This window comes from Eurytemora carolleeae, unplaced genomic scaffold (assembly GCF_000591075.1).
Source record: "Eurytemora carolleeae unplaced genomic scaffold, Eaff_2.0 scaffold973, whole genome shotgun sequence".
Taxonomy (NCBI): domain Eukaryota; kingdom Metazoa; phylum Arthropoda; class Copepoda; order Calanoida; family Temoridae; genus Eurytemora; species Eurytemora carolleeae.
Genome location: NW_019396951.1, coordinates 27,183 through 38,983, shown reverse-complemented (window position 1 = coordinate 38,983; position 11,801 = coordinate 27,183). Strand labels below are relative to the sequence as shown.

The 11,801-nt window shown below is 35.4% G+C and overlaps 2 protein-coding genes across 2 annotated transcripts in view; both read right to left on the bottom strand.

Moving 5' to 3' along the window:
• The window catches only part of LOC111710450 (peroxidase), a 4,805-nt gene extending 3,197 nt beyond the window's left edge, over positions 1 to 1,608 (bottom strand). Inside the window, exons 1-2 of the mRNA XM_023484545.1 lie at positions 1,217 to 1,608; positions 362 to 483 (exon numbers count right to left, since the gene is read on the bottom strand). Coding sequence (XP_023340313.1) covers positions 362 to 483; positions 1,217 to 1,424 — 330 coding nt within the window. The 5' untranslated portion in view covers positions 1,425 to 1,608. The remainder of the gene's footprint in view (positions 1 to 361; positions 484 to 1,216) is intronic.
• Positions 1,609 to 7,364: 5,756 nt separating this feature from the next.
• Positions 7,365 to 9,911, bottom strand: LOC111710451 (troponin I). Its single transcript, XM_023484546.1, has 2 exons — positions 9,818 to 9,911; positions 7,365 to 8,199 (listed from the first exon to the last, which is right to left on the bottom strand). The coding sequence occupies exon 2, from the start codon at positions 8,155 to 8,157 to the stop codon at positions 7,726 to 7,728; it is 432 nt and encodes a 143-aa protein (XP_023340314.1). The 5' UTR covers positions 8,158 to 8,199; positions 9,818 to 9,911; the 3' UTR covers positions 7,365 to 7,725.
• Positions 9,912 to 11,801: the final 1,890 nt, after the last annotated feature.

The window sequence follows — 11,801 nt, the reverse complement described above, 5'->3', positions numbered from 1 at the left end:
GTGGGTCCCTTCTACACTTATCTTTTCTTCTTTACTTCTCCCCTCCTTCTTAACCCTTCTACACTTATCTTTTCTTCTTTACTTCTCCCCTCCTTCTTCCTTTTCTTCCCTCCAATTCTCTTTTTCTTCTTTCTATTCCCAATTTATTCTTTCTATTTTTATCTTTCTTCAAAGTTGTACTTTACGTCTCTCTTCCTTTTTTCCCCCAACCCTTTTATCCTTTTCTCCTTTCTCTCTCTCTCCCCCTCTTTTTCCTTATCATTCTCTTCTTAATCTCTTTAGAATTTTTTTAATTTTTTAAATTTTTTTTAATTTTTATAAATAATTCTATAAGTAAAGAAAAACGTTTGAGTCTATTTACCTGAAGATAGTATAGATCTACTCCAATACACTGGTTTGCAGGCATACAGGTTCCAGGGGTACCTAGAGAAGTCTGGCAGGATCCGTTCTGGATACAATCCGGAGGACAATGTCCCCAGTTTCCTTAATAAAGGAATCGTCTGTCTAAAGGGAAGTAACTCGCTAATCTTAGTTTTAAAAAATGCAAATTTACATATTTAAAAATAAAAATAATCTAAATTTCAAATTTTAGGTTGGTCTTTTCAAAAGTAAAAGTAACAAAATATTATAAAGCATTGAATTTTTCGGCTAGTTTTGTTTTTGTATTATTATTAAGAACGAAATAAAATAATCTGAAGTAAAGCTATCTCCGCAGCTTGTTCTATTAGAAACTAGAACTATTTTTATATCTCTTCTGCTGACAAGAAGTTCTCACTGACAACCTTTTCACAGCTTTAATCTCTAATCCCTATATCTTTTGCAACCTGATGATGTAAACATTTGATATTTCAAACTTAGATTATTTGATCTAAAAGAATTCTTAGATCGAAATATCTAAGGTCTTGGTCAAATATAGGGTTGCAAAGATATAGGGATATGAAAATCATAGTTTGTTTCAAAGACTGAATTGACTATTAGATCTGACGGAATTTATATTAAAAATATCAACAGTTTACGACATCAGGCTGCATTGGAAAATTTGAGTTTATGGCGACTGGCGTGTAAATAATTACTTTGAGAATAACTGAATGTCTTAGAATTATATTCACTATGTTGGAATAGATTATATTTAGTTTATAAGTTTCTTGATGTTTAAAGAAAAATATTTTTACAATTTTAGATTTAATAATTCAGATTATGTAAGTTTATGACAAACCTGTTATATGATGATTTGTCTGGTTGGTCAGAGTAGAACACCATGGTTTCAAATCAGGATCATTATCTGTTATACAACCTTCTCTCAGCACACCATTATATACAAAGGGGAGGATACATGGAGATCCAGCACTGTTACCCCCTACTGTAAAACAACCCTGAGCAGAGACTAATCCTTGAGAGAGGGTTAGGACGAGAATAAATATCATCCCGGTATCTTACTTAGATTCTAACTAAGGTATGATCTAAACCAAGAAAGCAGGATCAATATTGACTTGCATCAGGGTTATTATTGTACCAGGAGAAGAATGACATTATCTCCGAACCTTATCTCGTAATTAAAGAATTATAGTAAAGTTGAACCATGATAATAATAGCTCAAGGATTAATATATATCACTGAAATGCAAGATGAGTAGGTGAGAAGTCTGAACACTAAGAACAGGTTTTATATTCTTTATGGTCATTATTCCAATGGTTCATAGAGAGAGTATCCCTTGATTAAAGTTACCACCAGGGAATCAAAGAGAAATTAAATCAGTTTGCTGAGCAAACTTGATCCCAAAATTCAGAACACAAATCTTCTGACTGCAGTATGAATAAGTCAAATTAACCAAGGAAAGATGGGCCTTTAGAGACTTTCGAACAGATTTTGAGAAAACATATGTTAAAACTGAGCCCTATTGTCTATTATGTCTAAATAAAGGCCGGAAGCGTAATAATAGTTATCAGATTAAATAAGAAATAGGAATATTTAGGATGCGAACCCAGTTCTTCAGTAGTATCGTATCCAAGGATCTAAGTATTTGTGGTGGAATCCGTTCCTCAGTGTTTGTTTAAACTATGTGAAACCCTGGTTCATGATGGTTTATAATCTAGTCCCTGCAGGGAGCCCTTTGTTAGCCTGAGCCAGGATTGTTTGAATAGATATGTGTTGTTAAACTCGGATTATGACAGGATTTCATGGTTCTAATCTGCGCACAGACAGACTCCGTACTAAGCGCGCACAGGAAGTGATATAAATCAGAGCAGAGAGTTGAAAAGTATGAAAGTGGAGAGGTGGCTAATCTGATTATCTAACAGATATTAGGGGGCACAGGAAGTAAACTCACAAATAAGCTTCTCAGGGGCGTACAGTTGAGAAGCAATAGAGGAGGAGGAGGAGGGGGGGGGGGTCAGGGATGTAAAAATTCTTATTCAGAAAAAGAATTTATGATTCACTATAACACTCTGAACCATAATAAATGAGCGGATGGGGGGGGGATAGTTAGGAGAATTCAAAACACTTTTGTATTCAAACCAATTAAAAAAGCTTAGATGTGAAAAGTGTACTGTATAACTTGTTTTAACCTTCATATAATAATCTCTCTATATGTAATCCAGCAGAATGTCAAAGTACTACAACATCAGGTTGCAAAAATAAGAAGGATAATAAACTTAGCATTTAAGGAAAGAGTTCACTGCCTTTGAAAAATTTTAAACTTTTTACCATTCAATTTAATTTATGCCTGAACCATCATTTTCAGTTTGAGCCAAATACTTATTTTCATTTCTTTTCTTAAAGTTTCAACGTCAAAAAGCTTCGTTTCTTTGTATTTTAAGAACTTTTTAGAAAGTATTTGTTAACATGTGTATCTCATCTAAACCCAAGGTTAAAATACTTAGTCAACGATTACCAGTTTTTATCTAAATAATCATTATTTTCCCTAAAATATTTAAAACTGTTTTAATCTTCTTAATTGTAAAAATCATTATGAAACTATTATTCATTTTTGAAGGGTTTCCTTCCGAGACCATTTAAAAAAAGGACAGTAGGGAAGTTATTTTAAAAAGTGTTGATGTTTTAAAATCTTAAGAAAAAACATTCAAAGATCCAACAAAAAAATGCCCCCCCCCCCCTACTCTGATGTAAACCCTGAGCTGCTGGGAAAGTTTACAACTGGTGATAAGGTGACAATTAATTTGTGAATTGACCAGGTTATTGTTTGTTTGTTGGATGGTGAGAACCAGCCTCAGGGATATCTTATCTTTCATTCAACCTGGAGAAAACTTTATCCTCAATCCTGGAGTAGAGAACCATATCTTCAACCTGGAGAAAACCTTAACCTCAACCCTGGAGTATAGAACCTTATTCTCAACCCTGGAGTAGAGAACTTTATTCTCAACCCTGGAGTAGGGAACCATACACCATTTATATATGTATGTATATCTTTGTGTGTGACTAAATCTTTATATATATATATATCCTTAACCCTGGAGCAGAGTACCTTATTCTGAACCCTGGAGTAGAGAGCCTTATCCCATAACCCTAGAGTAGAGAACCTTATCCTCAACCCTGGAGTAGAGAACCGTATCCTTAACCCTGGAGTAGAGAACCTTATCCAATAACCCTAGAGTAGAGAACCTTATATTCAATCCTAGAGTAGAGAACCTTATATTCAATCCTGGAGTAGAGAACCTTATTCTCAATCCTGGAGTAGAGAACCTTATGCCTATAATAGAGAACTATATTCTGGAATATAAAGTTGAGAACATTATCCTAAGTTATGTTTTTGCAAAATAACTGCTTAACGTCAGGACCGATTTAGACTCTGTTTTTTTCATAAACAAGAGAAAATGGTTGAATGCTGTGTAAACCTGGATTAAACTGACTAGATTGACCAAGACAAACCTAAACTTCCCAACACATTTAATAATGTCTCTACAAACTATCTCAGGGTATTGTCTTTATGTCAGGTTGGATTTTTAGACGTTTTACAAACTGTCCCTGGAAGATATTATCTCTGCATGAGCTCTTTCATTCCAACTCTTCTCTGGGAACATTGGAACAATTTCATCAAAACTGATTAATGGAGTTTACAAGAACAAGGATTTCCAGGAATTTTCTAGTCCACGGCTTTTTATTTCAGCAGTCTTACATTTTAAAGGAAATCAGGATTGATATTGAAGAGAGGAACTTTGAGTTTGGTTAGGGGTGGGGGGGGGGGATGTACCTTTACACCACTTTTTTGTGACGGTAAAATTGTAGATCAGTCATAAAATTAGTACTGGAAATATACATAGTAAAGCAAAAATATTTTAATAAATAAGATATTAATGATCATTATACTCTGTCCTAATAATGTGTTAAAAACTTTGGATTGAAGAGCATTTTTGTAGATTTTCATGATGGTTTTACTTTATTACAATATAATAAAACATATATTCTCATTGAAACCTAGCTATTCAATCATATCCACAAAACGTCTAATTGTATACCCTATGAGTAAAGACATACTCTGAGTGTTGGTGTGGTACCTAGAGTAAGTATATACTCTGATTGTAAGTGTGGTACCTAGAGAAAGTATATACTCTGATTGTAGGTGTGGTACCTAGAGTAAGTATATATTCTGAGTGTAGGTGTATACCTACAGTAAGTATATACTCTGATTGTAGGTGAGGTATCTAGAGTAAGTATATAATCTGAGTGTAGGTGTATACCTAGAGTAAAAATATACTCTGAGGGTAGGTGTATACCTGGAGTAAGTATATACTGTGAGGGTAGGTATGTACCTAGAGTAAATACATACTCTGAGGGTAGATGTGTACGGTGTACCTAGAGTAAGTATACTCTGAGAGTAGTTGTGTACCGAGAGTAAGTCTATACTGTGAGGGTAGGTGTGTACCTAGAGTAAGTATATACTCTGGGGGTAGGTGTACACCTAGAGTAAATACATACTCTGAGGATAGGTGTGTACCTAGAGTAAAAACATACTCTGAGGGTAACTGTGTGCGTAGAGTAATCATATACTCTGAGGGTAGGTGTGTACCTAGAGTAAGAATGTACTCTGAGGGTAGGTCTGTACCTAGAGTAAGTATATACTCTGGTGGTAGGTATGAACCTAGAGTAAATACATACTCTGAGTGTAGGTGTGTACGATGTACCTAAAGTAAGTATACTCTGAGGGTAGGTGTGTACCTAGAGTAAGTATATACTCTGAGGGAAGGTGTGTACCTAGAGTAAATACATACTCTGAGGGTAGGTGTGTTCCTAGAGTATATTGATACTCTGAGAGTAGTTGTGTACCCAGAGTAAGTATATACTCTGAGGGTAGGTGTGTACCTAGAGTAATCATATACTCTTAGGGTAGGTGTATACCTAGAGTAAAGATATACTCTGAGGGTAGGTGTGTACCTAGAGTAATCATATACTCTTAGGGTAGGTGTATACCTAGAGTAAGTATATACTTTGAGGGTAGGTACGTACCTAGAGTAAGTATATACTCTGAGGGTAGGTGTATACCTAGAGTAAGTGTGTACTCTGAGGGTAGGTGTGTACCTAGAGAAAGTATATACTCTGAGGGTAGGTGTGTACCTAGAGTAAGTGTGTACTCTAAGTGTAGGACGGATAAGGTTCATTGTATCCTGAATCTCCAGGTTAATTGTAAAATAATAATATAAGTCCTGGTTCCAAACTATTTATCATGGTAGAGCGTACACCTGTTATTAGACTACTCACACACTCATATTATCAATACTATCCGGAATTAAGATTACAATTACACAGTTATACAGTACAATTCTATATTATGTACAGCTACATTACATTTATGTTTTATGTACAGTTACATAGTTTAAACTAAAGTAAAGGGAAGTCAAACCATTAGATATCATATAATATATTAATAATGAATATTGCATACAATATCACAGTATAATTTCATATTATTTGTATCTACAGTTTTACAAATTAAATCTTCATCGTTTACATTCCATAATTACAAAGTTCTAAATAATTAAATTAATCTAATTAAATTAATCTAATTAAATTGAAGAAATCATAAAAAGATCATATTTAAGACAGAGAACTTAATTTAACCTTGATATTATCAGGTTTACGAGTTTAATGTCGTATTTACAGTCTCATCCTTTGTGGATAACTCTGTATAAAAAACAGTTCAATATCTTATTAATTTAAGTTAAAAACTATATAAAGTATGTATGTTGTAATATTTTTCCAATTATTATAACGCGCGCATTTTCATAATAATTCTGGAAAAATAATAATAATAAAAATACGACTTTTGAATATTATCTTAGTCTGATGTTTGTTGTTTCTCCCTGTATAATCTCTCTGTTTGGTCTGATATTGGTCTCTTAAACCATTTAACGATTTCATTTATAATATTCTCCCACGTTGAACAGTTTGGCTTTATTCTCATCCACCCCTTCCCCCTTCCTTAATACTCATCCACTCCTTCCTACCTTCATCCTCAATCATCTACCCATTCCCCCTCCTTACCTTATTCTGCTCCACCACATAATTTCGTTTTCCCCTTTCCTATCAAACTACTCTACTTCATAACTGTACTATATTCGTATTCTTCCTCTTCCTTCTCACCCTTCTTCTCCCTCTCTCTCTTCCTCCTCCCCCCTCCTCCTTCATCCTGTTTCTCCCTCCTTCTTCCTCCTTTTCCCTCCTTCTCCCTCCTTCTCTAGAGAAAGTNGCTTCCTTCTCCCTCCTTCTCTCTCCTTACCCTTTCTCCTCCCTCCTTCTCCCTCCGTCTCCCTCCTTCTCCCTCCTTCTCCCTTCTTCTCCCTCCTTCTTCCTCCTTCTCCCTCCTTCTCCCTCCTTCTCCCTCCTAACCCCTTCGTCTCCCTCCTTCTCCCTCCTTACCCCTCCTTCTCCCTCAATCCATTGAGTTGGATCTATCCTATACTTTAACAATACCACAGTATAACAAGATTACAGGGTTGGATTAATGGGATCCTAGAGAGGAATCCAAATCTAGGTTTGTGCTAAATGTGTAAATAATTAGGGATTCATGAATTCCAGGTTTCCTCTTCTCAACCTGGTAGTTCTAGTAGGACCCGGATACAGTTCTACATTAGGTATCAAATATGGTGCATAGAACATTAGGCGAACCGAAAAAAATATACTCTGAGAGGAAATGTTACTTTTGCGTCATAATTCTCAATGAAAATGCACTAAATAAATGTTCCTTCACCTAATCTAGAAAATTATCAATCAATTTAGTAAAAATATTATTTTATTTATAAACGTATTCAAATTTAGCACAAAAACCAAATTTTCCCTTAACATTAAGATTTATTAAAGAAGGAGGCTGTATATAATTGTATAATAGTGAAACCAAAACAAGAACAAAACTGTTCCCAACATAAACACACCTTTATTTTATTATCTTTATAGACACCATCAAATCCTGAAAAATTAGATTGAGCATAAAGGTCAAATTATCAGGGTTAAAAAGTAACAATACAGAAATAGAGGTTTACATACTTTATATAATACATATGTACAAACATAGCGTACTGGCCAAAATACAAGTAAAGAGAAGAAACGATAAAACCGGGGTTTCTCCGGTTCTACCGGCCTCCTGGTTAGGGGATAGTCAGGCTACCAAGGGGATATCCTGGAGAAAGATCACGTGTCCAGAACCCCTGGCAATGAGGGGGGGGGGATACCGCCCCCTCCTGACAATAAAATCATTGCAGAGAAAAGGGTTTAGGTTTAGCCCTTGGACTGCTTGAGCTGATTAGCGAAGGCAAATTTGGCGGCCTTCTCCTGGAGCTTTGCAAACTTGTTCTCGTACTTGCTGACCTTCTTCAAGGTGGGTTTGATGAACTTTCCCTTCATGTCAGAGACGGAGATGGTGAGCTCGTTGATCTGAAGATCACGAAGAATCACTTCGCGCTGAAGGAAGAACATCTCCCCCTCGAGCCCGTACCACTTGTCAAAGTACTGTTGGCAGATCTTCTTGAGATCGTCCATAGAGGATTCCTCAAACTGAGCCTTGGAGCCGCAGCGCTCGGCAATGACGCGAAGACGCTCTTCGGCCTTCCTCTCCTGCTCCTTCTTCAGCTCCTCAGCTGCTTTCTTACGAAGTAGGGTACGGAGCTTCTTCTTACGCTCGGGGGTCATAAATCCCTTCTTCTTGGCCATGATTAGCTTCTTCTTTTAACTAGTGGTTCGAACTGGGAGCACCTGTAATAATAAAAATTCTTAAAAAGAATAATCAAAAATAACATTTTTCAAAATATTTTAATTTTCATGATTTAAAGTTATTTGTTAATTTTGGAGCATTTTTTGTCAGGAAAGAAGCGGAATTCTTTGATGTAACAGTTGAAATATTTGGAACAATATCCAGGTAGAATTAGACTTTCTACTGTTCTAGCCGAGCCGGTCAACCTTGACAGGTCAGCCCGCGCCATTAGCTGTACTTCTACTTATTTTACACTCATTTTAATATAAAAACAATATATAAGAATTAATAAACGAAAATGTTTAGTTTTTAAAATAGATTTTCTGACTTTTTTTATCAAAAGGTAGGGATCAAATGGAATTTAGAAGTATGTAGTTAGGGGTAAAGGAAAAATATGAGAAAAATAGTTTCTGAATGAGAAGAAAGTTGAAATTCAAATAAAGAAAGAAATGAAGAATGGTGAATTAAAATTGAGGAAATATAAAATTGAATCTTAGTATGAGAAGGAATGAATTAGGGGAAAATATAACAGGGATATTTAAGTTAATATAAAATAAAAAAAAATCCTTGATTTTTTATAAGGATGAGAACTTTATGATGTATGATGATACGAGGTTTAGTATGAGTAAAGAGTTCTTTTTGGTATAACATTATGCAGAGAAATTTATTCAACCATAAAATGAGAATATGGAGGGAAAAGTGAAAAATGAGGGAGGTCAATATTGAATAGATTTCAAGTTGCCGGAATATATCAAGGAAAGTATGAACGGAAGGATGTATACGAGTGGAAATTCCATTTCAAACAAAGTTAAGCTCCAGAAAACATCATCAAAGCTTTATAATAATTGTTCATTCAGACAGGGGTATAACAGGACAGAAAGTTCTAGAAAAGAAAAGGCCCAAAATATACAAATCTGAGGTGAGAACTTGTTATTGACAATTCCGTCACTATTCCGTATCTTTGTAATCCGACGGAGTAAAGGTTCGATCAGTCAGAAGTCAGAAAAGTCAGACTTTCAGTCAATAAGGGATCGCGAAAATGGAAGTCAGCTGTTTTTAACGGATTAAGCACTTAATCACTTAAATTAAAAGGTTTTGAGTGGTTTCAGGCGTTGTAGACTGGTGTTATGTGTTTTGCTAACCCATTGATATTAAAGGATATTTGAATTGGATAAAGCAGACGACAGAATCTGTTGGTTTAGCGAGGACGGGTTGAACGAGAAACAGGACGGAGCGGGATTGTAAACAGCAGGGCAAATTATATCAAGAATAGGAAGAAATTGGAAAAGAACAAGAAGAGAAACAAGAACAGGAAGAATTGAAACAAGAACAGTAAGAAATGTATGAAGAATAGGAGGAATTGAAATGAAAACAGGACTAATTCAACACAGAACAGGACAAATAGGAACAAAGTGTATCTTAAACAGCATAAATAGGAAGAATTGTATCAGAAGCTGGATGGATTGTATTTAAGAGTATAAAAGAGCGAATCAAGTACGATATATGGGATCAGGACCAGTCTTATCAGTAAATACACACTTTGAAAATCATAATTGATTATGTAGATTTATACAAACCAATATTATTTTCTGCTCCGTATCTAGTAAGTAATAATGTTACCTCCTGGAATGGTGTCTGGGGTACTAACAACTAGAGAAGGATATAACAATGCTCCTGGGCAAGACAAGGTTACAGCTGCCCGGGTCAGCCCGCCTAGGTCACACAATGCCGGGCCCAGGTACAGGAGTTGACCGGATCCATCCAGACCTTTCTTTCCCAGCAGCTGTATTAGCTGGTGGAGCTAGGGAGAGCTGGGGGAGCAGGGGATGATACAGAAAGTATGGATTGGGATAAACAACAAACATCTTAAATTACCAAATAATAGAACGAAAAAACAAAATAGAATTCTAACAAATGATGATATCTAAGTTTAGGTCTAGTTCTCGTTGCAGAGTTTCTCCAAAAAGACTAAACGAATCCTGAAGCACATTTTTTTTATTTCAAAAACAGTTTTTTGATCTAAAAACCTAATCTGTGTTTTTGTTTTATTTTAGTAACCTTAAAATCACCGTAATTTTAAGAAATAATCTATATTTATTGTAATTTATACTACAAGCTGTATTTCAAACCTTTTTTATACTCTCCGATTTTTCCCCTTTTTTATCGAAAATTTGAAGCAATTGATTTTATTTCGCATGTTTAACCAACCTTCAAATAACTTGCATCGCACTCAGGTTCTTATACAGATAATTCAAATAGTTTAACAGAGATCTCATTATTAATCTCAAGACAGTCGGAAGGAAAAGATCAAGAGTTTGGAGAAAAATTATTAAGAGTTGAGAGAAAAAAGATCAAGAGTTGAGAGAAAAAAATCAAGAGTTGAGAGAAAAAATATCAAGAGTTGGGAGGAAAAAAAACAGTAGAAGGAAAAAATATCAAGAGAAGAAAAATAGATGATTCCGAGTTGTACTGTAAGAAAAAATATTAAGACGGGGGAGAAAAAGGTAAAAAAAATATAAGTTAAGGGAGAAAAAAAGGTCAGAAGAGTAGAGATTAGAAATGATGACTGAATATCAAGAAGAAAAAGATCAAGAATAGGGAGAAAAAGATCAAGAATAGAGAGAAAAAGATCAAGAATAGGGAGAAAAAGATCAAGAATAGGGAGAAAAAGATCAAGAATAGGGAGAAAAAGATCAAGAATAGGGAGAAAAAATATCTAAGGGAGAAGAATGAAGTAGGGAAGGGAGAAGAATAAAGGAGGGGAGGGAGAAGAATGTTGAATGGGAGTGAGAAGAATGAAGTAGGGAAGGGAGAAGAATAAAGGAGGGAAGGGAGAAGAATGCAGAAGGGGAGGAGGAAGAATGAAGAAGATGAGGGAGAAGAATGCAGAAGGGGAGGAGGAAGAATGAAGGAGATGAGGGAGAAGAATGTAGAATGGGAGGGAGAAGAATGAAGGAAGGGAGGGAGAAGAATGAAGGAGGTGAGGGAGAAGAATGAAGGAGATGAGGGAGAAGAATGAAGGAAGGGAGAGAGAAGAATCAGAATTGCATGCATACCACCTGTTCCTCAATGTGCAGCAAAGAATTTCATGGAGGGGATGAAGGGGAGGAAGGGGAGGGGGGGATATTAGAAAGCAAGAATAACACAGGGAGGTGTAAAATAAGAGTATTAAAAAGCCAGATAGAGAAGGTAAAAGATGAATGAAGATTGTAGAACAATATTTTCTTTTTCAACTTTAGACGTGTTTGCTAAAGGTCACTTTAACCTTCATCACCCATTGATTACTAATATTCTGTTTATCAACAGGTTCTATTTCTAGTCCTGATCTGTAGAGTACCTGGAGACAAGGTTCATATTTGTCCCAGCTTTCTTCTTATAGTTTCAGAGAAAACAGGGAATAAAAGAATGCACAGAAAATAACTATTATCTTAATTTTTTTGAATGACAATTCAGAAAGAGCTAATTATGTTAACAAATAACAAACAGATATTGTACAAAGATACTATTATCTTACTACACTAGGATACTAGGATACTAGGATAATAGGATACTATGGATACTAGGATACTAGGATACTAGGATACTAGGATACTATGGATACTAG